This window comes from Osmerus eperlanus, chromosome 28 (genome assembly GCF_963692335.1).
Source record: "Osmerus eperlanus chromosome 28, fOsmEpe2.1, whole genome shotgun sequence".
NCBI classification, from domain to species: Eukaryota; Metazoa; Chordata; class Actinopteri; order Osmeriformes; family Osmeridae; genus Osmerus; species Osmerus eperlanus.
Window position 1 is genome coordinate 4,027,373 of NC_085045.1, and position 27,017 is coordinate 4,054,389.

Here is a 27,017-nt window from a genome sequence, read left to right on the forward strand (position 1 = left end):
ACGGAAGCAGGAAGATTTACTTTCTGAAACTTTGTGTTTATTTGTATACATGAGTATATATTAATCTCTAACTCAAAAAAGGAAATACTGTACAAAGCATAGCAAAATATCTATGTACAAATCAATAAATAATACAACAAAAACAATAACATAGGACAATTAATGATGTGTTCTTAGATAATTAAGATTAGAAAATCTTTAACAAGTCAATGCAATCAATTATGAAGGTCTCAAGCCTTTGTGAAAACAACAATGGCACCAGACACTGTAGTCAGTGCTGATCTGCACAGAAGGAACACAGATCAGCTGAAGCAAAGAAAGCCAGTTTCCGGTCAATATAATGATTAAAACTTCAGGGGCAGGCCATATGTCACAAACTTGTTTCACAGGACAATTAACATCTTTCCGTGACACAAAACGAGTATGCTTGAACATGGATCATAGCTTTTTCCTTTCCAATGTTGCTTCAAGCCATCTTCATGGGGATGGTATATGGGGGGGGGGTTTGTCTTGTGTAACCACAATGAATGTCCCCTAATGTAGATTGGCTTAATACATTTTAAACTGTACAATAATTGTACAGTTTAATAGTTCATTACATTCTGATATGAAATTAATTATCAGCCCCTCTACTCTAAATGTCCATAATTTTGGTACATCTTCTTGGGCCATTTGACTAATCTCAGCTCACAGACTAAGAGTATAGTTTCATATTAAGCATTAACAACAAGAGACTAGTGAGTAGTCACAGTGTTTAGTATAAAAGCAGCTAATCAGTGTGATTAGCACAGTGGAAATATCCAAATCACAGTGTTCAATAGCAAGGGGGGGAGCGAATCACAGTGATGAAGAGAGAGCCAAGCATATGCCTTCCATCCTAAAACAAATACATGTACATCTCTCCAGTACCTCTTTAACCAGAGACATCACCACATCTTCACCACATTCAACCTCTTCTGTCCTATTGGCAAACGTTGTTCAAACCAATCTATGAAGGATATTAGAAAGAGCATGCACCCAACAAGACTATCGGCATGTACCACAGTGCAAATTAAGTGAAATATTGATAACCATAATATAGACTGTGCACTGGCATACCTTTAACTGCAAGCTCATACATGATTGGCACCAATAAACTAATCTAGGATAATGTTTCCTTACATTAGACTTCCTCTTGCATGCATGTGGCAGGTGTTTAAACATCCACGAGGGCATTCATCAGGCAGTAACAGATGATCAAAATCCCACTGAATGTACTGGCGAGTACTACTATGGTTTAAAAAACACTTTTGTTTCCTGTAGGCAATGAAGGATATGCCATCATAGGAGCCCCTGCATAAGTGGATATTTAAGTCAAACCAAATTGAATGCAGTCATAGGAGAGTCCGAGAGTAATGCCTGCCATAACCAATGTAAGTGAAAAAGAATGGCGATTGGGGGGGGAAAAAATAAACAAATATCAGCACCATAGCAAAGCAGAGAGCTGCAGAACCAAAGAACACATTGGCCAAATAGTATTGTACTGTTAAAATGGGGTCCTTAAATATTCGACACAATATCACCTTCTTGCCTAAGGTTTCTCTCATACTTTGTTGTAACATACATCAGTCTTGTTCTTTTTGACACATTCTGTCCCACGTCGGGTGAAATATTTTCAAAAGATAACTGAAGCCGTCCTTGTAGTGTTTGTGAATCAATAAAAAAACACTTGGATCACTTGGATCTACATTTCATCTCCTTTTTTCAATGACAGAAATGGCACAGACGTCAACCCATGTAAAGTGAGTACGGCAGCGTCTGCAGTAAACAGTTAATGCTCTTCACACCTCCACGGAATCCAAAATAGTCACATCGTCACAGTCTTTCATTGTTCTAAAGGCTGTGTGCATTGTGAATTTGGGCAGCACATGTAAGGGGTCCTAATATCCTGCACAGGTAAACAACACTGTTGACATCATTATCTCTGATCGCCAGGTGAGATGAAGGACAGCTTACTCTGAAGGGTTCCTTCACTCAGACTGAAGCAGGACAGCATCCTATTGCTTTTCCGCAAAGGTTCTGTAGTGTTTAGTCATAGGTCCTTTAGTTCAACTGGGTTCTTTTGCAACTGATTGTAGCTCTGAGGAACATTCACCTCGGACAGAAAGGGCCTTCATCCAGCAGACTTGGACTGGAAGTTTTTTCTTTTTTTTCTTTTTCTTCTAAGGGTAGAAATGTCCTCAGAAGATCCCTTTGGCGATTTTCAGACCCTTCTGTTTCATGCGGGGCAGCGTGGAGCTAGCAACACTTTTGGCCCTGCCTGTCTTTGATGAGCCTCGCTTTTTTAAAACAAAGTCATAGTTGGCAGTTGAGTTCATGGCATAGAAGACATTGGCATTGTCTGGTATCCGCAGCTCTGCAAGAAAAACATTTACAAATGTATATTTAGTTATCGTTAATGGTAGCCCCACATAAACAAGGGAATGATCACATGGATGGACGGTACTAAATGGCACAGGAAGTGATAAGAAATTGATCATCGACCTTCAACCCTACCTTTATCGTCTGAAATTTTCTGCATCAGCTCATAGTCTTCCGTTTTCTCTCGCTCCACGTTGTGTTTGACCATGGCTTTCCTGATGACGGCTGGGGTCTTGTCTTGACTGGTCACCTGCGCCACGAGAAACGAGAATCAAGGTTGAATTCTTAAATTCGTAGCGGATTATTGGTGCATTACCTCGACTGACCAAGAAAGATCATGTCATTTGTGCATGAAAACATCCCACCCCTCCATCTACTTCCTGATCACGTGTCGTTGAGGGAGTTCTCCCCCCAGGTTCTCACCAGTATGCTCTTGTACATGTTCCCGTTCTCCACGTCCAGGCTGACGCGGATGATGCAGCAGTCGTCCACCTGCTGGTTGTAGAGGGGCAGGGAGAGGTTGGAGTAGTTGGACACGGCCGACACGGAGCGCTTGTGGGAGCGGGAGGAGGGGACGGGGGTGGAGGAGGAGACGGAGGTTGACGAGGCACTGCTGGAGCCCGAGCCCATCCCCGAGGTGTCCAGGGACGACAGAGAGGTGGACTCCCAGAACTACAGAGAGACAGAGAGAGCCGTCACCCACCGACGACAGACTTGGCGTGTTGTGCTACTTCGTTGCCACACAGTAAGAGTATGGGAGCATGGATGAAATATGAATCATTAGTACGGTTAGGACAAACGCTGATATCTTATTTTGAACAAGAATAAAGGTGAATAAAGGAACATGAACGAAGGTGAAGTTGAAGACAGAGAGGGACGGTGAAAGAGAGGGGTACAGTGGAGGAGACATCTAGTTCTGAGCAGAGCTGCTAAGCCAGCTGGAAGAGTTCATGTACCGTAGCGTTTGGATCAGGAGTCTGGCCCTCTTTCCCCAAAGCGGAGACCGAATGTTTTACTGAGGGTGTAGATGTCTACAGAAGGGAATTAGAGCCACAGTCAACCATGAGAAACAGAAACCACAAGGCTTATCCCACAAGGCCAATTGAAAAAATGTGTTAATTTAGGATACAATAATCACAATATCAGTGATTATGACTTGAGTCAAACAATGGCAACCAGTAAATCCTCACTGTGCCTCATAATCTCAACCACTGTCAACAAAATCCAATCAGTGATCACTGATGAAAATTAAAGTAAAACAAAAAAAGGGACCAGGACAGAAACTGCAACCATGGCAACAGCAGAGAACTGAAGATGACTGTGTGGGGGGAGTTGTGATTTTCGTTCCTTCTCACCTTCCTCTCGTGGCCCTCTGGTGAGTCGGACAGGAAACCGGGGTTAACGTCCTCCAGATCGGAGCCACTGGAGCCAATGCTAAGTGCGTCTCCGCTGTCCCCTCCCCCTCCCTGGTACAGCCTGAAGTGGGTCTGGTCGAAGGACTTGGAATGGGAGCTTCCTGCGCTGCTGGAGCTTGCCTCGGTCAGCTGGCGACTGGAGAGGAGGAAGGAAGAGGCGAAGATGGATGAGGTGAGGGGTGCAAGGACTCTGTTTGGAGCTAGTCGACCATCCTTGGGTCCATGCAGGAGTGGTTTGGGTTGAGGGGCGAGGGCTGTGGGACTTACTCGCTCCAGCGTTTCATTATCCCCCCGTTTTTCTTGGCTCTGAGAGTGTTGCTGGCATACTCTGACAGCGGCTCGATCTCACAAGACAGTGTGTAGCTGAGGGGGCATCGATACAAATATGAAAATCTGCTTCTGTGTTTTTTTCACAGACGGTCATATTCACAATTTGAGGTAAAAGAGTAACCCATGTCAACATTCAAGATGGCACCTTCCCCCCCCCCCCCTCACCTCTCCGCTTCACTGAGTCTCTCCACCCCTGAGAACCACTCTCTGAAGTGGCTGTCCTGGGTGAAGCTGTAGTTGTTGGAGGCCAGCTGCAGCAGCTTGATCTGGGCGATCACCTCAAACTCCTGCACACAGAAACAGAGACGAGACTTCAGTCTCAGCTGTGGTCTCAGCCACTCGGGACTCCCCTTGCAGCTCGTTTAGTAAACAAGTCGCAGATCGTCTCGCTCTCGTACCTTTCTCCGCTTCTCAAAGTTGATGAGTCCACCCTGGAAACGATGACAAAACAAAGAAATTAATTAAATTCTGTGCAGGTTGTTCACGTTTCAAGCTATAATTGACTCCCAATAGCAACCAGTAGAGACCAGTCATGGGTTATTACCTCTGTGTAGTCCTTCATGGCTGTGTCCATCATAACTAGGTCGGTCAAAAAGGTGCCCAGGTAAGGAATGGTCCCCTGCATCACCCCCTGTCACAGACAGTGATTAGAGGACAAAATACGCACACTAAACAAGCAATGCCCCCCCAACCCTCACCACAAGAGGGCGACACGACTACTACGAACACAGATCCGCCACCAGATGGAGCCATGAATTTGAAACGTCTATGAACTCAGAGCTTCAGCGCTCACGGTATTTTTGAGGGTATTTACATTGGGTCACATTCCATGTGAAAACTATGAATTCCTCCCTCGGTGGACTCACCAGATCTCTCTGCTGTTGGTGTCTCCTCTGAGCTCGTTTGGGGTTGATTTCCAGAGTGGCAAATTTGGAAGTCCCCTCCTGCCAAAAAAGGGGAGAGAGTTTCAGCTTGTTGAAAAATAATTATAATAATAAACAGCAAGGACATTGAAATTGTGCCTGCTAATAATACTTTTTAAAAGTAAACACATACTTTGTAAGTAGTTTGGCATTGATGAACTGCTTAGTGAGAGGAATTAACTCTGTGAGTTACCACAGTATTTTTGTAACCTTAGTCATTTTAGGGATGACGCATCATGAGGGTGATTCTTCACCCTGAGTAAGCTGAGCTGACAGATCTACGTAGCTGTGCCTGGCCCCTACAGATACTACAGGGAGGGAGGGTGTGCTATAAGTGGGGATATCGCATCCAGCCACGCACATCTCCAGGGTGGGGCTATCTCTACCTGCCAACAGTCTCTGACATCAGCGGGGATTCCCTTGGGGTTTGACCTGGTTCCTCCCACAACTGTGCCTTAAGTGCTTAACTTTGTCATCCAGCACCCCAGGGACACGTTGTCATAAAGATATATTAATAGGCCAGGATTGAAAGCCCCACACCTTCACCAAAGTACCCATTGTTTTTAATGCCATATCAATTCAAGGGTAATTTGTGGGTTAAAGTGTAACATGCACGTCAATACATGCCTGAGGAATAGAACAGAGACCTGTTTAAACATGGATTTAGGCAAGTCATTTGTTTTGTTTTACATTTGCTGTGGAGTTCCAGAGATATGCAGTTATATTGGGTCATGCAGACAAATTTCCTGTTGACCTTTGTCTGTAAAAAGCCTGCTATTAGAGAACTGCATCTCCATAAAAATCTTAACTCACCTTGACTAAGAGCTCTCTGCTCAGAGAGTAGTTGTTGTCGTCTGAGAAGATCTCGGACAACTCTCTGAAGGTGCGGAAATTCTCCCTATGGGCAGAATAATGTTAAGAAGTGAGACAGCCACCAACCTAAAAGCTTTTAGTGTTCTACTTCCCAGCTGGTAGACACATCTCCAGCCAACGCCCCGGTCCCCAGAGCCCTCGCTCACCTGGACACCTCGTCCCAGGTCCTCTTGAGGCGGTGGAGGGAGTTACACTGCAGGGCAGAGAGGATGGCTCGTAGGGACGAGAAGTTCTTCAGGATCCGACATTCCTGAACAGCAAAGCACAAAAACAGACAATGACCACCAGTCGCATGCCATGGTCTGAAAAAAGAAAATCGACTGGATGCTGTAACCGTGTATGGAGAAGGTCAGAGAGAGGAAGCCCAGAGAGGGCAACCTTACCCGGGCCACCTCGATCCAGCGCTCCACCAGCCTGGCTCTCTGGGTGGGCTTCAAGGTAGGGTTGCTCAGGCAGGTGCTGATGACACAGTTGGTGACAAAGTTGAACTGGGCCACAGTAGCTCTGATGGTGGGGGCCAGGTGCTCCTTCCCCTTCTTGTCCCTTTGGGACCAGATCCCCCCCAGGCAGTGGTAGGGGACCACTGCCTTGAACAAGTCCTACAAGGCCAGGCATAAAATTAACTCACTGAGCGTTCAACCTTAGAGAAAAATGACCTCTCACAAGTGTACAACTACTGACAGAGTCAGACTTAATGGGGGAGAGAGGTCTCACCGCGTCCATGAGTGTAAACTGCTCCGCGACCATGATGGGGTCGAACGACAGGAAGTTCAGGCCAGGAAGCTCGTCCTCAAAGCCGCTCTCTTCCTGTGTGGCGAAGGGGCAGCCGATATGCTCCACTAAAATAACAACAGAGGCCTATCAGCATATCTCTCTGCTCACGTTACCTCTTCAGTCGTACACACACACACACACACACACACACCAAAACATGAATACTTCTGAGGCCCAGTCGGTTCAGAGTCGGTTCTCTCACCGTCAAGGTCCGGCTCACACTGCTGCCGGTGGTGGAAGTGGGCCAGCAGGTTGCGAGCTCGCCGCTCCAGGTCTGAACCGGGGAAGTGCAGGCGAAGGTAGGAGAGCAGCTGGTGTAAACATCCGTACTCCGGAGGGGTCCAGAAGTCCTCAGAGTACTGGTCCAGCCACGCCCCCAGGATGGAGGAGACGGTGCTGCAGGAGAGAGGCAGATTGTAAGATGCACTGTGATGGCGTCGGAAACACATCGGATGTCTTCCCTCTGGGAATGCTGCGGTCCCACAAAACACATTTGCCTGATCACGCTTATAGAAGAGCCTTACTTCCTCCGCTCTGTGCAGTCCTCCTGCAAGAGTCTGCTTCCATCTGCTGTGGACTTGTTCTGCAGCTTGGCATACCTAGGACACGAAACCCACAGGTTTCTCAGCAAACACCAGGGAGCTAAAAGGGCTAGGCTGTGTGGCTCTACTGTGGGCTTGTGGAGGCACGGAGGTGTGTGCGTGGTGCTTGTCACTCTACCTGTTGAGCAGGAGGTCCAGCACCTGCTTGGTGGAGGCGAAGGAGCGGTAAGTGCAGAGGAAGATGGTGACGTAGGTGGAGTCCTTGCCGCGGAACGCAGACACCATGTACTCCACCAGCCGCTCCAGGGTGCCCGCCTTGATGGTGCGCACCTTGCAGGTCTCATACAGGCTGAGGGCAGAGTCCGTATCCACGCCCAGCCACCGCTGCCCCTTACTGGCCGACTGGTGCAGCTGCACTTTCCTCAGGGTGATGGTGAAGACGGCTCCCTCCTCGGCCTCTTCGCCGATCTCCTGCGTCGAGCTCTGAGGACAGAGGCGAGGGAGAGGTGAAGACACGTGGTGGTCCTCTGCGACGCAAACGCACCGCGAGGGAGGGAGCTGCTGCGTTGTTTTTCATCTTTTGGCGCCCGCGGGCTCTCGTCCGATATCTCTCTTTCACACGTATTACAAACACTGTGTGTGTGTCTGTGCGTGTGTCGATGAATAAATCACAATGTGGTTGTCGGCAAACAGAGGTTGCTAGATACCCGGCACCACGACACAGTTGTAAGCTTGTGATTAAAACAAAAAACAACAACAAGGAATTAATACAAGCTGCTTGTCGAATGAAAGAGGGCTCTGTACCAACATTTCACTGTTGTCACCATTTGTTTGTCCACCAACATGGAGAAAAACACTGAGATGCAGACAATACTGCTTTTATACATTTACCACAGTCTGAACTCTCTGGTTTCTCAGAATGTAACCTTTTAGTGATTAACCCCTGCCTTTGACCTAGATAGAGGTGAGCGTGGTTTCCATCAATTTTAAAACGCATTGAAAAGATACTGGTATGTGGTCTTGCAGGCCAGGGACATCAGTCAGACCTTTACTTTGGCTATTTCTTGTTACTCTACTCATCAGGTTTCACCCATCCTTTCAGCCCTTAGTCATACACAGCTCGATAACCTTCCATCGCAATGCAACAGTGTTATGATTAAGTTTCTATGGCAGCAGTGCTGAGTCAAAATGCAACTGAAATAGATATGCTGTTCATTGCACTTCTTCAGGAACCACATCTTTTTAAACCAGATCTCCAAGAGCTGTTGTTTGCGCTCTTGTGTAACACTGGTGTGTGACTGTGTGAAAGTATTCAAACACACCGAGACCTTGGGACTAGACAGTCACAGCGGGTCTTATCAGTGGAGCCACACAGGCCCTCTTGTTGCTATCATTAAACCAAACACAAAACACAGCTCTCCTCCAATAGATGGACTTGGACAATCCACAGACCCCAAGCCACCTCTCCCCTCTCTCTCTGTCTCTTTCCCTGTCTCTCTGTCGCTAGTACATCGAGTTTTCATGATGAAGAACCAGGGAAATCATAATGGAATCACATCCTAATGCCTAGAACCAGTTTTGATGAACATGTCCATTTGTGGGTATACATTCTCATGTAAACAGTGGTTGACTGCTGGTGGCCTGGGTTTTGGCAGGGCAACACAGGGTCTATTCACATCTTCACTATGGAAATGGAAATGTCAGGGAAGTCTCCGAGAGAGCCCCCGGGGGGGACCGTGTTACCAAGGAAACGAGAGGGAACTCCCACATAACCACAGGAACAGGGCCGGACGGGTCCAGGAAACTGTCATCCAAGCAAACGTCTTCCCCCATGCCACTCTGGCGAGTCACGGGTCCCCCTGATGCCTGACTCACAGCTTAGTCCTCAGCTATTTGTACACACAACCAGATCAAACGAGATACCAAACATGGGTCGCTCAGGCGCCACATGGCATCCTGCCTACCTCGGTAATATGTCTTTCTAACAATAGCGGAGCAGGCTGGGTTACAGTCCAACTTATTTGATTTAGACACCACCTTTCACCTTATGTTGGGACACGCTGGAAGTCTCCACTGAGAGGAACAATAGCATACTCAGAGTAGAAGACGCTCTTGTTTTAGGAAAACCCATTCAAAAGTTCGCTCTGGATAAGAGCGTCTGCTAAATGACTAAATGTAAAAGTCAAAGTAGACCTCAAATGGAAGTTCCTCACATGTAAAATGGGAAACGTGGGTTTGGGAAAAAAACAAATTGCGTACTAGAAAGTAAAATCTAGTGACAGAAAGGTTTGTTTAGAAGCCCTAAAATATCTGACATATTTGTGTGAGCAGTGTAACCTTCTGTAACATGGGTGTTACGAATAGTCTCTTTAATGCGAGACTGCGCCAGAATTAAACTTCTGTGGAGAGAAATAGCATGTCAACAAGGACTATGCTTGAATGTCGACATTTATACAGTTGCCTACTTTTCCTCCCGAAACTGTGATACTGTAGATTAATGGCAAGTAGCCGTATCTACAGAGGAAGGAATGGGGAAGAGAGAGAACAAATTCAGAAGCTCTCATGGCCACAGAGACAAAGCAGTGGTTGATCTTTGGACTCTAAACTGTGTAAATAAATAAGTCCATCTTGCAGTCAATTGAACAACAGAAAATGGTCAGTTCTATACAGAAGTCAATAAGAGGCAGGGGTCACATGAAAAGAACACAAATACAGTGGGCTGCATCCAGTACACTGGTAGCCCTGGCTAGATAATAGATGTTTTGATGAAGATCATCATCATGTTTATGGCACAGTTGCTGAGGGACTGTCCTATGGAAAACCTGAGAGAAACCTGAACTAAAAAAAGAGTAAACAAATACTCAAAAGAACAATAGTGCAGTCCATTATGACCCTCTAGCAAAGGCCACTAGCTTCCTCTCTCATACAATGAGTGTTGACAATGATATCAGCCTCTACTGTTCAGGGCACTATGGTCTACATTGGAGAGGACATTTATTCGGACAGAGTTCAAAGTTATGGTGAATGTAGGCTAGATCTAGTCCAGTCCTCTACTGCGCCACTACGCTTTAGCCTAAAAGGAGACAACCAGTAATTTGGCAAACTTTGAATAAAGTAATTTTCCAGGCTCCCGGCCTAAACATTCCAACCGATGTCTGTTTCTCTCATTCGAAACTCCCTAAACCTGAGTGCCCTTCTGCCTCTCTCCACTTCTCTCCCTTTCCTTCTTTCTCCCTCTCGGTTCGAGTGAGATGCGATAACAAAAGCTTCTCTGTGTCTGTGCATCTACAAAAACAGCTTCAGTTTCTTATTTCAGGTCTCACGTCGAACTTCCGGGGATCCTGTTTTTAGGATATCATCAAACAGAACAATGGAGTCCTTCAGCGCAAATCATCATTTGTAAAACAGATATAACAATTAAACTAATGCAAACATGTATGATAAAGAAATACACACATATACCTGATTAACCAGGTTAATTAGCTTGAACTTGGATGGGCATGTTGTTATGCAAGGATGTGCATGGCAATAGGACACAGGCCTAAGGAACAGTGACATCATCCACTCGTCAATTTACTTGTCGGTTTTTGTATAGCAGTGACCTTTCAGAATATCCAAGCAGCAACCAGCCTATTAGAGCCTTGTGAATCCAGGATCTGAGTTCAGAGGGGCCCTCTTAGGGTTTAACAATAACCACTGGCTGAAGTGCTCTATAATTACACACAACTGAACCAAAGAATCGGCCAATGTTCTGTACTGTATACACCGAGAACCCCAACAGAAAGAAATGAAAGCCTATGACTGTAAACCAAGCCTTTTGCTTAGCCCTGTGAACGGGGGGGGGGGGGGGGGGGATTAAGCATTAGGTAATTGTGTTACTGGAGAGGATTAGATTAGGGGAGAGAAGGGGTTATGGGTAGAAGAGACAGATATGCCCTGTCCAAGCTTGTGACAAGCATGAAGGAAACAAACTGTCCTCAAAGACATGCCTTTAATGTCTGATCTCACAGTCTGGGTGAGGAGACTCCTCTGATCAACTTCAAAACACACACCAACAACTGATGTAACTTAGCACCATGCCAAGAGACAGACCTTCAAGAGGGACCCATAAGGCTTCTGTCCTCATATGATGCCTGAAAAAGAGGCCTTATATAAAGCCGGCAAATTTGATTACTCATACCCTGTGTGTGTGTGTGTGTGTGTGTGTGTGTGTGTGTGTGTGTGTGTGTGTGTGTGTGTGTGTGTGTGTGTGTGTGTGAATTAAACAGCTCAATAAAGATGGCACAGGATGAATACAATTCTGTCTTATTCCAGTTCAATGTATGTGTGCTTTACTTATCTTTTTCTCCAAATATATCACAAAGGTGAAAGGACTGACATATTTAAAGTTTTTTTTAACATAATAATTTGAATGTTAACAAATACACAATGTTTTTTCCACATTGTGGTTCTATACAGACTAATGTAGTGGGACAATCCAGATGACTACACGTAGTGACCGACAAATATGCGATTTTGTTCCATCTTCATCTTACCTCAAACAAAGGTAGGTCTGGGTCCAAATGTGTAAAGCTGTGAAGAACAACCGGGCTCTCGTCCACGGTAACCTCCAGTTTCACCCCATCCCAGATATTGCGCACCCTCCATGTCCCGGCATCAAACATCTCCTCGAGGTATCCCGATTTGACGTTTTGTGCTTCGGACTGCATCCTCATAACATAAACCATTGACACTGGTTACGACAATAACCACAACGCTATGCAGTCATTCTCTGTTCTCGACCTCCACTTACGGGAGAATGCAACACCGAACGGAGAATTTGAAGCGCCGTACTGTATACGCATGGAGGCTGCTCATGACTCAGACGCGGAAAGTTCCTCAACGCTCCTCCTTCCTTCTTACGAAAATATCAGCAGCCGATCCCTTGCGTCGACATCTACTCTCTTAAAAGAAAGCATGATGTTGTACTACAATAGTAAAACTACTACTACTACTTTTCAGTAAAATATGCAGAGGCCATGTACAAAGCTATGTGTTTACGAGTCTTAGATGTCCACTATGAGAATACTAAATTGTATACTACTATAATAAAGTGGTAGGTGCCTACCTAGTCAACTTCAACTCCAAAACTTGAGGTGAAGGAACAAAATAGATAAATATCCTATAAATTAATGGAATGAGATAAGGGTATGAGGTTTTAAAGTGATTTACAAGGTACAATTACAAGGTATCATACTTGCCAATTATTTCTATTCTAATATGCTGTTGATTGAGACACGACCAAAAACCCGTCCGGCACTACCCCCTATTGGTCAAAATGAGTTTACAAGACGAGCAGCAACAAACCTTTAATATTCATGATGAAAATATTTTTACAAAGCTAATCAGTGCTTACAGTATAACATCCTTTTATTACATTTTCTGCCTATTTCCACCATTTGCTCGAGATAGAGATTAACAATCTGCAATGCTTCATAATTAAAACATTTCTGAATTGCAGCTGTTTGAAAAAGGGAAAGAGAGAGACAGAAACCAAATTAGAGAGAATGCGAGACAGAGAGAGAGAGATAGAGAGAGAGGGTGAGACACAGAGAGAGAGACAAGAAAAATGTGAGTGGGGCAAAGAGATAGAAAGCATTGCTAAGTTCTGCTGTCAGCCTACAGGTTGCAAGCAGTTGGCTGCAGTGCAATCACTCAAGAGAAACTGCTACATCTCATCCTCAAGTGATTTAACCAAGGCACTGCTTCCATTTGTCAGCCTCTTACAAGGATCGATAAAATAACTGAGTTTGTTCTGCTTTGGCACTGGCAGATACCCCAACATGGTTTACTAGTCCCTGTGGAGGGTGAGCTCAACTCTGATGCTCACACACCTGCGCCCGTGCACACAAACACACACACGTTACTTACATGCCCTCAGGCACACAAACACAAAACAGACAAGACCCATATGGAAACAAACACTAATACTGTGACTATGTAAAAAATACAGACGGTTACATGCTCCACTTTAGATTGTGCAAAAAGTATGTCACCAAGGAGGAAGTCATTGCAAGATTAGACATATTGAGGACAAGATGTGCCTACCACAACCCCACCACACGTCGGAAAAGTCGATTCCTACCTGTCCATCTGCCGCTGTGTGTTTGAAGTTGCTCCACACAGCCTGGTAGACAGACCCGGTCCGACGGCGGCCTCCACTCAACAGTCCACACGTCCACGGGGCCAACCACATCACTGCGTCCTTCACAACTAGGACCAGGGCTGAATATGCTTCAGATCAGACCAGAACCACGAGACACAAACAGGGTTCAGGGTTCAATGCTCACTTTCCCCTTCCTCCTGCTTCCCAAACCTCGGCCCCAGATTGGGTGACCACCTCAGGCCCACTCCAAAGAGTATTGACTTTAACAGCTGTGTCAACACGAAGAGAACAGAACAATAAAACATTAACTTCTGCTAAAAACTGTAATTCCAAAAAGCTCATCCGTGTCTGTCAGAACTAATGCTGAACAACCACAACAAGGAATAATCACTTTATGACTGCTGAACTGAAAATGAAAGTGAAGTATGGACAAATGTATCTCCCTGAAATACCCTGGGAAGTTCCAAATTATTTTGTGTCGATTAAAAACTAAAATGGTGGAGGACAGTACATATGGAGTCAAATTATAAATGTTTTGTATGAAAAATGTTAAAGTATAGGCTTTGGCTAATCTGGATTACGCAATTTCCATGCGAATCTGGCCAGTTTTCCACAGGCCTATCGTCTTTTCCATATGTTTCTCACAGTTGAATTGAACCCCTGACAAAGACATCATGTTTTATGAGATTTTATGTGAACATGAAGTCAAGTTAAACAAAACATCCACTGAGTCACATCAGATAGAGAAACCTCCCCCAAACAGATGGAGACTTGGGAACCTCCGATTCACACACGGTGACATAACTCCCCCGAGCCACAACCCTCCTGACTACCTGACAGAGAAAGCCGGCTGGAAAAAGACACTGGATTTATTGCTTTCCATTATTTGAAGCTGCGGAGCCATTCTGAGGCAGTCCGAGCTCAAAGGCCTTGGCATTTAGAAAGAAACACACACTCTCTCTTTCTCTCCAACTCTATACTAACTGCATCCAACTGTGCTCCATTTGAAAAGCAATCATCTTGAGGCAGCTTCACAATGGCCAGTGGAGACAGTCTATCTACCAGCAGGGAAATGCATGGTCTTCGTGATAGGGTTTGGACTCAAGACCACAAGCAGGAAAACATCCTAATTGGAAATGTCTCCAGTGCAAGAAATCTACAAGGCAATTACGCTGTTCAACAGATAACAGGAAATGATTAGGGACCAGTGTGGTCAGTGACTATTGAGAAGAGCCACCATAACTCAAAGTAGATACAAGGAGGGTGTGAGCTGGAATTTGCAGTCAAAGAAAAACAGCTGACACGAGGAAATCAAGAGATACACTTGTCACATTAAGATAACAAGAGAATGCCACCAACCACACTTCCACAACAACTGAAAAAGTTGATAGAGACGCAGAAAAGAGACAGACTCCTAGACTCTTTCTCCATTAGCAAAGAAAATCTTCTTTACAAATCAGCAGTACAGTGGGCATGACTCAACATGTATGAACAGAAAACATTTGGTGTATCCTCCATGGGGATATGGTTTCCTAACTCTGTTCAGGTGTTTCCAGAGTGACACAACAGCTGAACAACCACACATGTCAGTGCTAGCAATACAGTGAGTGACACACAACAGCTGAACAACCACACTGGCTAGAGAATAGCAAAACAAACAATTTAACTCAATACCAACCAATATGTTCAACTTAATTATTTTACAGTCACATCCCTATGTCCCTCCTATATACTTCTATGAACATACAATATTGCACATACATGCACAATAAAATGATCTATGCACATTCATACAATATTCTCTACAAAACACACATCCACAGTCATCTGCCTACCTCATCCTTCATTCCTCACACACATTGGTCAGCAATGCACTGCAGAAATACTAACGAATGTACGTAGGCAGAATTCCTATGTCCGCGCGCAGACATGCCAACAGAGAAGTAAACATCCAAATATCCCTGGATTGAACAGTGTACGCTTACTTACCAGGTCTTCCAATATTGTGACAGGAAAATCAAACATGCACATCTTGACGGGCTGGGCCAGGGCTTTGTGCAGGCTGAACAGGGACTTGGGCTCCATGCTGCTAATCACAGACACTGAGGACTGAGGTTCCCGCAACAACAGATCGCTTGTTCGCACTTGCATCAAATACAAAAACAGGAACTCCGCACTGCTAACAGCACAAGGGCTTGGACTGCCTCTGCCTCCCACTGAAGACGGGGAAGAATATTTTTCTGAAAGAGGGACCCCCCTCCCCTCACACCTCTCTCTCTCTCTCTCTCTCTCTCTCTCTCTCTCTCTCTCTCTCTCTCTCTCTCTCTCTCTCTCTCTCTCTCGCATCAGTGTCTCTCACAAGGGAATGTCTGTACTCTGAGCAGCTGCCCTCTCCTTTCTCTCTTTCTTTCTTTCTTTCTTTCTCTCTACCTCTCTCTCTCTCTCTCATTTCATCTGCATATGAAGGTATAAACTCTCACAATACAACTGCAACATCCTACATATGTTTGCCTGACTTACAGTAGCACTGAAATGTCACACTAATTGACCACAACTTACGTAACCTCCTGCTGAAAGCAGAAAAAAACAGAACCTTGAAATGAAAGGTACAAAGAAGGCCAATTCCTCTCCGACTCCGTCCTCTGACAGTGTTGCCGGGAGCGACACAACGACACCAGGAGAGACGGACCAACTTGAGTTGCTGAACACACGAATGCAGCACAAACATTCTTGATCTAACATAAGTATCCGTATGCATCTTCACAGTTTGAGTTGCTTTTAAGCTTCTGTGGATGTGAGTGTGGGACTTATAGAGTACTGATCAGAGGTGAAATAGGACCATGGTCCACACATTTTTCCAACTTGAAGCCATCCTCTCTAGACTCTGCCTGAGGCTTCAAGCCATCAAACAGACGGCAGAGCTAAAATGAACTACATGATATGTAGGTCATGCAGCTTTTACCCCAAAACAGCTAAAGTGGTTGTTATATGATTAATAATGATATGATAAGTTTTATTTGACCTCAAAGAAAACTCTATGCATCTCATTTACAATTCAGAAAACTGACATGTTTTGCAAATTAATTAAGCTATTTGTTTAATGTGATTAATGGCTCTGTAAAATACGAGGTTTAATATGGCATATCGTCCTAAATAGGCTAGAAGATATTGACATCTTACATTTATAGTAAATGTTTGGGGAACACGGTCGACACAGATTGTGAAAAAAAACACAGCATTCAATTTTAGATTGTAAAGCTATAATGAAGATGAGTCATTGAGGCAACCCTGTTCCAAAGTGATTGGTGTGAAAATAATGAATTCAGTGCTATCATGAGAGCGAGAAGGGTTTGAGCAATGACAACTGTTTTCACATGCAGAGGCTGTCCCACACTTGAATACTGTAGACGACCAGTTGTCATGGAAACTGTAAGGCAAAGCTGTTCGCTCCTGGGGTTGAATTTATAGCTACATTAGAGTTCTGCCTTACAGTCAGGACAGGAAACCTAACTGTAAGCTACAGTCCACTTCCTGTACACACATAACAAAGACAGAACAGGGTGGTGTACTCCCACACCTCAAATTAAAGATGTCCAGCGTTCTAGGTCCTCTACACGTTGTACTGGTTTAGCTATCCGCGCAACAGAACACAGACACAAAGTTTTAGATTCTCTATTTCAACTCAGATGCCGGTATCCCAGTGGTGTTCCGTGTGCAGCTCTAGATTTGAGTTCAAATCTCAGGTTCCTGTCACATTCCATCTGTGGAAGAGAGTCAGAAACCCGTGCAGAGATGAAGTCGAGCGCTTTCAAATTTCTTTTGGTTGGGAAATTGCAAATTATATGCTTCATAAAAGCTGCATAGGAAACTGATGAGAATGTGTGGGATGATATAATACTCACTTTCCCCACAGGCATGTAGGCCTAATTGGAAGAAAACTTAATTTGACTGATTTTGTAGATAAATCAATGTGCTGGTGCTCAACAGTCCACAAGGTAGACATTAGTGTTTGTAGGAAAGAACACCTTATTCCAAGAGTGATGCACTGAGTAGCATCCTGCAAAAGCCAATCTTACTTTCCATTTCCTGCCCTAGTCAAAAACCATGCTACCATGGTTGCAAATGTATTCCATGATTTAAATATGAATTATGAGTATAATATTTTATTTAAATGGGGTAGCTAAGGTTTTTTTTCTTCTTATGACTCTCTTCCCACCAAAAGATAATTTCAGACCTAAACAATAGAGGTCCCCTGCCCTCGGCCTCTGAAGGCCAAAGAGCTATTTCAAAAAGGATATTTCCTAGAGAGCTCGACTTCCTAGCCAAGAGTATCCCAGTGGCTTTTGTTAATGGTTCTCAGTACAGCCTTACAGAGTTAAAAACAGCAGACCGGGAGACCAAATTAGAGAGAGAGAGAGAGAGAGAGAGAGAGAGAGAGAGAGAGAGAGAGAGAGAGAGAGAGAGGTACTCAAGCAATGGTGCTCTGTCTGTGTAACCCCTCCAGACATAGGGCAACTCTAGGAAATGCAGGATATGCTTTTTAAAAGTACAATGGATCCATCAAACTCAGTTACAAGTGTATTTATTGAGATTCACTGTAACTCCATCATGAGGCTAATTTGTCCAGCTGACCGTCAATTGATAGTCTAGCATGCATCGAGCCAGCTAGGTGCAATCCTATTGGCTCAATTAGGCCTACTCTGCTTGATAAATGTAAGACGAACGATCCTTACCTGTTTTTCCAGCATTATCATCCTCTCAGAGTCATGACCTTCGTGCAAAATGTGTCCATAAGTTCAGAATAGATTCCCTGGTCCTCTTCTCCCAACCGTTTTGATAGAAAAGGATCCAAAGAAGATAGTATTCTATTTTATCTTACTGTAGAAGCAGATGTTTTAACCCAGCGAGAAATCTTGACATTGAATGCAGAATAGAAGCAAACAGGCTATATGCAAACAGCGATTGTTATTTTTTGTGCCAACGTTGGCGTGCAGTCCTCCAAACAATCATGCAAGCTGCACCAGCACGACTCACTTTATAGATATGTTTGACATTTTCAATACGTATATCCGAACGTCCAGTTAATAAAATATGGGAAAAATGGCCAACTGCAGGTCATAGACAGTATCATCTCGCTTGGATGTTGACTTGATAGCACATGTAGCTAACGTTTCGTACGGGATACGGAACGACACAGCTGCAATCGGGTGATGCAGCTGTTGTCAGTAGCTACATAGCAACAAGGAAATGGGTACCACACCGCTGGATAACAATATATCATTCTCATACGCAATTGTTCAAATAATTTTCTCTTCTGTCATCCACCCATATCATTATCTCTGTTTGAAGAATCAACCTAACCTGAAGGCAGAGTTTCTAATTTGTGCGTAACGTAGCTTGATGCTACTCGTCCAGTTGGTGTTCTTGAATACATCCCTGACAGCGTAGCCTACTGAGCGTAGATGAAGCAAACGATGTTCTTGAACAAGTCCTTCAGTTGCATTGTGGGAGTTTATGTAAAAGCAAAATGGCAGCTGCCTGTGCACTAAAGCTTAGTAAGGTCGGCTGGCAAATACTAGAGTCTCAATCATGCCGTCCTGGCAAAGTATTTTCCCTGGTGCCGAGATCCTCGCTACATGGGTCGAGCCGAGCTTATGGAACGGGTGGTTCAGGATTCCGATCCAAATTGCTTTTTGCACCACCGCTGCGTGGTGGTAGCAGAATACTCGGATGTGCGTTTCTGCTGGGAGGGGGGATTGGTTTATACCAGACCATAAAGTTCTCTGTCCAACAACACCTTGCTGAAGAGGAATCCAAGGTAATATTATCTTATAATGAAGTTATACTGTAGATTGTATGCAGCGTGCTGCAGGTGTCATTAGCATTGCATTCACAGGTGTCTTTTCTCAGGTTTCTGAAGGGGAGATTAAATTGACCCTGTACCAGTACAAGACCTGTCCGTTCTGCAGCAAAGTTCGGGCATTTTTGGATTTCCATGGCCTGCCATACGACATCGTGGAGGTCAATCCAGTCATGAGAAAGGAAATCAAGTGGTCAACTTACAGAAAAGTGCCTATCTTGATGGTGAATGGTGAAGTGGTAAGGACATTAGTCAGGTGTCATACCAGCATGAAGGGGATATGCTCGGCAGAGGCCAAACGATTCGGACGAGTAGTGCAATGCAAACAAGCCATATTTTACACAATTATGCAGGTCAAATATGCCTAAAGCTTGAAAATGTTTATACTATGCACTACTACATGTGGGGTCTACTGGGAAATTGAAGGTCTGTTTGAAATTGAAAATGCTGATTTTGACAGCAATGTATATGCTATAGCATAAAGTAAATTTTAACTAAACTATTATTAGGTCTTGGACTCATTGGAAAACATCATGGGGTTTCTCACTCTTGCTTTCATATCTTACAGCAACTGAATGATTCATCAGTAATCATCAGCGGTCTAAAGACATACTTGATTAGCAAGTAAGTAATGTCACAGCCGTATAGTCTTTCTTGGGTGTTTGGTTTTTGGGGGTGAGATGACTAGAAACTCTCTGAACCTTCTCTACAGGGGGAAAACCATACCAGAAATTCTCACCTGTTACCCAGAGATGAAGTCCACCAATGACCGGGGGAAGGAAGTGACAGAGTACAACAACAAGTACTGGGTGATGCTGACCGAAGCTGAGGCCTCACTGCTGTATCCAGAGAAAGATTCCAGGAAGTCAGTCCATAACGTTAGCTGGCAGATATCTGCCTGGTCAATCTCAACAAAGAAAAACCCTCTGCTAAATAGAATACAGTCTGGATAGTAATTGTTTTTTGTGTGTGTGAAAAAGTCTGCATCAGTTTGTCTTTCTGTGCCACTAAATCTATTACAGAGAGGAAATCAAATGGCGTCGATGGGCAGATGATTGGCTTGTGCACCTGATCTCCCCCAACGTGTACAGAACTGCAGGAGAGGCCCTGGCTTCTTTTGACTACATTGTGCGAGAGGGCAAGTTTGGCACTTTTGAGGGATTCTGTGCAAAGTACGTTGGAGCGTCAGCCATGTATGTCATCTCCAAAATGCTGAAAAGAAGGTTGGTGAAAGAGACTCCTGTGTCAGAAACACATTTTGGGACAACATCTACATTTGTAATGATCCAGCAACCAGCTTTGGAAATGTGTGTTGTTGCCTATGGCATCATCTTGAACTTTTTATTCAGGCACAACCTGCAGGATGACGTGAGACAGGACCTGTACAAAGCTGTCAATGATTGGGTAGCAGCTATCGGGAAAAAGAGGAAGTTTATGGGTGGCAACCAACCCAATCTGTCCGACCTGGTAACATATTTGTCCACTCGTCTTATTGAAAATGTATAGATGTTTCTTAGTAACTGTTACTCACTCTTTGGTGGTTGTGACCCCTCTGTAGGCAGTGTTTGGGGTCCTGAGAGTGATGGAGGGTCTACAAGCCTTTGATGACATGATGGAGAACACCAAGGTGAAGTTCTGGTACAAGCGCATGGAAAAGGCCACACAAAACCATGAAGGGAAGATTTGACCCCCCCTCCCCCAAAAAAACATTGTCTATAGTGCATACATTCTAACAGAAGATCGCTTCCAGGCCTCAGAGACTAAATCAGCAGGATATCACAAGATTGTATTTCGGAGAGGTTGTATCATGAATGGGGAAGAATTATAGGAGCTTCGACTGCAGCAATCTGACTAGGCACAGGAAAGATGTTTAGTTCCCATATAGATTTACTCATGCTCTTTCAATAGTTTACTTTAATAAACATGTAGCAAATGTAACAATTTAGCTTCTCGTGTGTTCCTGCCAAGCTGTGGTTGCCAGTGAAATCCATTTGTGCATTAGCAGCCATGAACTACTGTATGAAAGTATTGTTGAGCAAACAATTATTAATGAAAATAATTATAAAAATACAATAAGTATTTTAGGTTGTAATTTAGTTTATTTCGTTTATTTTTACAGGGACAGTGAACATTAATCAACTTTTCAGTAAGTGCCGGTTTTAGCAAGACGGTTAATTTTCAACTGCAGTCCCTGGGCAGGTTATTAAGTATGCTATATTAATATCTATATATGGGTTCATACATTTAATGATTAGAAAAGGTTTAATTTGATGTTTCTCAGTCCTATGAATCTCTAGGATGTTTTACATGGGACTCCCAACTTGTCCTGTTGACGACCGGTTTCTCTTTTCTGTTAATTTCTTAATAGTCCAATCATAAACCATTCCTGTACAATGTTCCCTTTGTACCTTACAGCAATGTAGTCAAACATGTGGGTAAAGCGTTGTAGAAAAATCTACTTCCATAACAGGAAAACATCTTGCGAATGTGTATTGGGTGAACTAGCTCTTTAACGTCTGCATCTTGAATAGTTTCCTGTAGCAGATGGTTGCTTCTCACTGCTCAGTCCCCAACTTACTGGCCGGCAAACTTAATCAGTCCATTGGTTTATTTATTTCTCTTGATTTTTTGTATTGATTATGGGGGAAGTAGAGCTTCTTCGTAGGTCAAATGGGTGGATTGGATCTTCCTGATATGCACTGATTGGATCTTCCTGATATGCACTGTGTCTTCTGAGTATGAATCAGTTGTTCTTGTATGTATGACATACACCACAATGCTCATACATGTAAAAAGGATGAATACAATTCAGACAATGATTGATTATTGTTTTATAGGTTGTATGATGTATTTTGCACAAATATGTAAGCATTATATTCAATTTCCAGGAAGTATGTGACATACTGTACTGCTCCCATATTTACTACTTTTCCTGATGTAAATGTTGATATTTTTGCAAATAACCTGCTAGCTTAGGAGGTAATTCATAGAAAACTATCCAGATACTATAAACACATAAATAACTAATCACGTCAATGTACAAACATAAAAAGGTGGAGATTTCATTCCATTATCAATGAAAACACTGACAATATGGCGTGAATAGTGAATGCCATGATCGACACATCTGATCTAGACATGGAAACATCCAAAATCAAACACAGAAACCTGTTCAGTCTAAACACTGTTTAAACACAACTTAAAATGCGTCTACCACATCCAAAATAATTCCTGCGACTAAGGAGAACTGTAGCACGATATCTTGCGTTGTTGTGATTAGAGTACATTCATCTTCGCCATCTACTCCATAAGTAAAGCTCAAGTAACGGTACATGTAATCTTGCAGTGGGTGTAGTACACGCAGCACAAGGAATGAAGCGGCAAACAATTCAACCCCTCGACACAAACCTGTAAGGATTTAGTTTGACGCGCACGTCACACTAGCGAATCACAGGAGATATAGTGTATCGTTGCAGGCAGCCATAACTTTACAATGTGCAAAGCCTAGTCTTATTAGCTCAGTCTCCTGACGTACTTGGGTCATGCAAGCGGGGTCCAACGGCGGCGTCACTGTTTGTTTCGGGGGATTCCCCTCCACTCAGGACCTCCAGAAAGAGGAGCTTAGCAGGCCTTTGGGGGGAAGAATCTGCCTGCTTCTTAATGAAGTCTAGGCGAAAGACAAAGTGATCACAGGATTACAACACAGGTTTTATTTTCAATGTATTTTGACACGTCATTTAAAGACGCTGTGGGTGGTTCTCTCACCTCTAGGAACTGCTTTAGTCTCATGACTGAGCCCATTTGTCCTGTGCTTGTGACAGCCTCAATCCTAAGGGAGTTAAAGGGGTTTGTGTTGGAACAGCAGTGGGTTAACCATGCTGGTATTCAAACAACATTGTTAAATGTAAAACAAAGGTTTTAGTGGTACAATCATACCTTGGAAAGTACTCCTCTTTGATGAGCAGTAGAAGCTTCCAGAACTGCCCCTGGTACTGCTTCATCAGCGCATTCCCACAGACCTGAGGTGGAGCAGGAAGGAAGGCCAAAAAGATCATTTGGCTTGCCTTGAAATACAGGACATAGACGTGGTAGACAAACAGACCAATGACTGGTCTCACCTCGAGGAAGTCAAACAGCAGCGTTGCCGTGACGTCCGCCAGGGGCTCCATGTTCAGCATCTGAGCCAGCCAGCGCCACCCATGGTTCAGTCCATGTGGACCAGGCTAAGGGGAAGGAATTCCAGGACAATAATGAGGATCGTAACCGGCAAATCTCCCCTCCCAAGACAAACACAAGGTGGATAAAGGCCGTGTGTAACGAGGCAGCGAGCGTTCGTACCCCCTGTTTGGAGCCATAGGGCCACCTCAGCTGGATGATGGCAGCGTAGAGCCGGATCATTCCGGACATCCTCTTCAGGAAGCAGTCCTGGCCCTCCACCCCAGAGTCATCCACCCTGTAGCCCATGATCCTGGAGGGGGCACAGGAAGGAGGACATGCTCACGGAAGGGATGCTTTTCTTTGTGTCTGGAATAGGACTCTCACTAATCAGGTATTCAAGTTGTTACACAGTGTTGTACTGACCTCTGATAATCCGGAATAGATGTTCCATCCTTCAAGGGAGGGAAGTGGGGCACTGCGTAAGGACATTTTTTGTGTAAGTGGGCAAGGAAGAGATCTCCCACTTGGGGGTGTAGGTCCCACACTCCGGAGGCCACCACAGCGATGGGGAAGGCAGCTTCGTGATGGGACGCCACCTCCTCCTCTCCTTGTTTCTAGAAACATCCATCGGCACAAACGAATCAAAAACTGTATTCTTTATTTCAATTCTGGAACGATAAAACCAAGTTATGTTATTTACGGCATCGGTGGGGACCATGGGGGTCCATGTGCTACGCGGACTCACCACAAACTTCTCAGCTAATTTGTAGCTAACAAAGTCTAAGCCCTTGGGATGCTGGGATGTGGAGACAGACTTTCCTCCCGACACCACCGACTTCCCAGACAGCAGCTTGTCGATCTTATCAAAGATCTCCTTGAGCTGGGATCCTTCACGGATGACAAGCACAACACGTTTCATAGGACACACGTTTAGGGCATCATAGGACACGCATATCCCGCCATCAGACTCTGTTGACCCATACCTGAGATGCTGGAAATCTGGTTGACAGGGATGGTAGCCGCTTTCTGTAACTCCATTCTCAGTTTCTTTGTCTGAGCACAAACAAGGGAATCAGACATCAGCATGTATTATGGTTTTAATCTAAATGACAAATTTACAATGCAGAGCAGCCGGAATCCTACATAAAAAGGTAAACATCCTACCTGGAGATCTTTGGGATCGTTGAGGTCTCCAAGTGACTGGACACACTGGTTAGCAGAGTCCTGTAGCCCCTGGTACCATTTCAGGGTGCTTTTCTCAGCTTTAGTCTGCAGACCTGTCGAACAAGGAAAGCTGAAGCTCAACTGTTCCCAAGCCCATCAAAACCGTTCGCACACGAGCCTGGCATAACCAAACGAAACCCTCTCTCCTCACCCTTTTTTCGCGCCTTCTCCTTCGCCGTTACGGCCGCGCTCTTCTTCTGCTCCTCCTGCTGCGCCTGCAGCTCCGCCCGCTTCCTGCGCTCCTCCTCTTCCTCCACGTCCTTCTTCCTCTTCTCCTGGGCCTGGGACGCCTCCTCCTGCTTCAGCCTGATCAGGGACCTCATCTCATGGAGAGCGCGCTCGGCCACGGTCATGTCCTCCATGCTGGGGAACGCCCCCTGCACATGCACAGACACACACACCGCTTCTAATGAGACATCCTGTTGTTTGTTCGACATGCTAACAATGACCTATCAGGACAATGCAGAGCACCAGGAACAAACGCGGTCATCGTCGAGCGACGAAAGGCTTACACGGACCTCAGACGTCGCACGCACCACCTCGGACACCTGGGTGCACAGCTGGTTGCCACGGGTAATGTAGGGCATGTGGTCGGGGGCGGGGCCCGGCTGGGTGGGTGTGGACGGCTCGAGGAGGTGATTGAGCTGCAGGATCTCCTCCTGGATGGCGTTGAGGCTGCGCAGCCTCTCCCTGCCCTCCGCCTGCCTCTGCCTCTCCAGCTCCGCCTCGCGCAGCCGCTGTTGCTCAGCCTCCCTCAGGCGCAGGTTCAGGATCTGGGGAGGTAGAAGAGTGTCAGAGGCCGTCAGAGACCACCGATGGCGTGATCTCGCCAGGGACCCGAGATCATGCCATTTCAGCGTGCGGGGGGCAGCAACTCGCGTCATACCTTGGTTCTGTGTCTGTGCTCCTCTTTTAACTTCTCATGTCGCCCAATGCTCTCTTGGGTACTTTAGAGAACAAGAAAAAAAACAGTTATAAAAGATTATTTCCATCAAAACAAAAATGGCCATAGTAATAGGGTCAGAGGTCATGAAATGCCCATACTCTCTCTCCATCATGTCCCTCATGCTCTGGTACTCCTGCCTCTGTTTCAACTCCATGAACTCCTCGAAGCGTTTGAGCTGCTCTGACTCGCGGCTAGCGACAGACGCCACCAGGCGCTCCTGCAGCTCCTGCCTCAGGTTCAGCTCCATCTGGGTGAGAGAGATACTGGATCAACACCTCAACAGAGAAGAACGACCGTTGCAGTTGCCTGAGATAAATCAATGACAGCGCCGTGCCACACTGAAACTTTCCCCCCTGCGGTGGTGTTAATGCCTGTTGTACCTTGGCCTTTGCTCGATGTTTCTCTTCACAGATCCGTATGCATCCTGCCATGTGGCTGGCTTTGGGAGACAGCAGAGAGATGGTGGGGGGAGGAGTAGGGCTGTGGACAGGACTGAGTTCCTGGTCAAAATCCTTCTTCTCGTCATCGATGACCTGCTGCACATTGAATCAAATATATTGCACAGACAATTCACGTTGCCTAGTTGCAATTCGAAACTGTGTTCATCTCTATGTAATTTGGTGAGACGTTAGCCTCTTCCTTACCAGTTCTGTGTCCTTCACTGATGGGGGAACTTCTGATGGAGAAGATAGAGGAGAACTAAGAACATTGACGGATGGGAAGGAGCTCGTAGATGACAGTGAGAAAGGGGCGTCATCAGCAAAGCCTGGGCTTGGGTCACGGGAAGCCGAGCCCAAGGAGCAGGTCTTCTGGAGAGGCCTGGGGCTGAACTTTTTCAAGATGAGTCCGGATAGCGGGGACAAACTTGGTGCTTCGTTACAACCAGACAAAACATCCTGTGGGAGTCGCATTGATTATAGTTCCGAGTCTTGGAGCTTGTCCAATTTAGTAGCTAGCTATCTTACAAGCAGATCTAACAATTTGAAAACATACGACATTGCTGGTATCCTTAATCCTCCACACATTCTCTTTGCTAGCAATACTGTCAACACAACCAGTAATGAGGTACCAGCTAGCGAGCTTATATAGCTACCTCTAGCTGCTTTGTCATTTAGAGCACTAGGCTGAGTATCGTGAACTTACCTCGCCATTTTCAGGCCAGTCTGGACTATATTTAAGCTTTCCTTTTTGTGAGTTTTTTAAGGCCTCTAATGTTTCCCACCGTAAACTTTCAGCAGGCATTTCGGGGTGTAGTAGTAGTTCACTATACCGGTCGTACCTTGGTAAAGCCTGAACCAGGCTCAAACTGGTTTACTATTTTCTCTTTGCTTATTTTGCGGCGTTTACGGTGTTACCCAAATTCCTCTCCGACCTCTTCGGTTTCCGGTAAGAAACGTTCCTATCTACAGCATTTCCCACTTCTGGAT

At 45.0% G+C, this 27,017-nt stretch overlaps 3 protein-coding genes across 9 annotated transcripts; 1 reads left to right on the forward strand and 2 right to left on the reverse strand.

The window, feature by feature from the left end:
* Positions 1–18,793, reverse strand: LOC134015068 (ral guanine nucleotide dissociation stimulator-like). 6 transcript variants are annotated; one of them, XM_062454376.1, is made up of 18 exons: positions 15,392–15,669; positions 7,436–7,740; positions 7,240–7,314; positions 6,918–7,111; positions 6,656–6,780; positions 6,325–6,540; positions 6,088–6,191; positions 5,882–5,966; positions 5,012–5,089; positions 4,690–4,776; positions 4,544–4,576; positions 4,311–4,432; positions 4,083–4,178; positions 3,756–3,951; positions 3,357–3,431; positions 2,824–3,072; positions 2,536–2,650; positions 2–2,395 (listed from the first exon to the last, which is right to left on the reverse strand). In XM_062454376.1, exons 1-18 carry the CDS (start codon positions 15,551–15,553, stop codon positions 2,220–2,222), a joined length of 2,493 nt encoding a protein of 830 aa, XP_062310360.1. In that variant the 5' UTR covers positions 15,554–15,669; the 3' UTR covers positions 2–2,219. The 6 variants fall into 6 exon arrangements, with proteins under 6 accessions (XP_062310361.1, XP_062310365.1, XP_062310360.1 ...); XM_062454379.1 differs by lacking the exon at positions 15,392–15,669 and adding an exon at positions 13,382–13,636; XM_062454378.1 differs by lacking the exon at positions 15,392–15,669 and adding an exon at positions 11,793–12,150.
* Positions 18,788–22,081, forward strand: ptgesl (prostaglandin E synthase 2-like). Its single transcript, XM_062454385.1, has 7 exons — positions 18,788–19,220; positions 19,313–19,501; positions 19,831–19,886; positions 19,975–20,127; positions 20,285–20,485; positions 20,612–20,729; positions 20,821–22,081. The coding sequence occupies exons 1-7, from the start codon at positions 18,930–18,932 to the stop codon at positions 20,947–20,949; spliced, it is 1,137 nt and encodes a 378-aa protein (XP_062310369.1). The 5' UTR covers positions 18,788–18,929; the 3' UTR covers positions 20,950–22,081.
* On the reverse strand, positions 22,077–26,963 carry gle1 (GLE1 RNA export mediator). 2 transcript variants are annotated; one of them, XM_062454383.1, is made up of 16 exons: positions 26,734–26,963; positions 26,235–26,486; positions 25,971–26,126; positions 25,689–25,837; positions 25,531–25,591; positions 25,163–25,417; positions 24,796–25,021; positions 24,585–24,697; positions 24,404–24,473; positions 24,166–24,308; positions 23,844–24,034; positions 23,601–23,730; positions 23,381–23,485; positions 23,199–23,281; positions 23,028–23,091; positions 22,077–22,929 (listed from the first exon to the last, which is right to left on the reverse strand). In XM_062454383.1, the coding sequence occupies exons 1-16, from the start codon at positions 26,830–26,832 to the stop codon at positions 22,861–22,863; spliced, it is 2,166 nt and encodes a 721-aa protein (XP_062310367.1). In that variant the 5' UTR covers positions 26,833–26,963; the 3' UTR covers positions 22,077–22,860. The 2 variants fall into 2 exon arrangements, with proteins under 2 accessions (XP_062310367.1, XP_062310366.1); XM_062454382.1 differs by having other exon boundaries at positions 25,157–25,417.
* Positions 26,964–27,017: the final 54 nt, after the last annotated feature.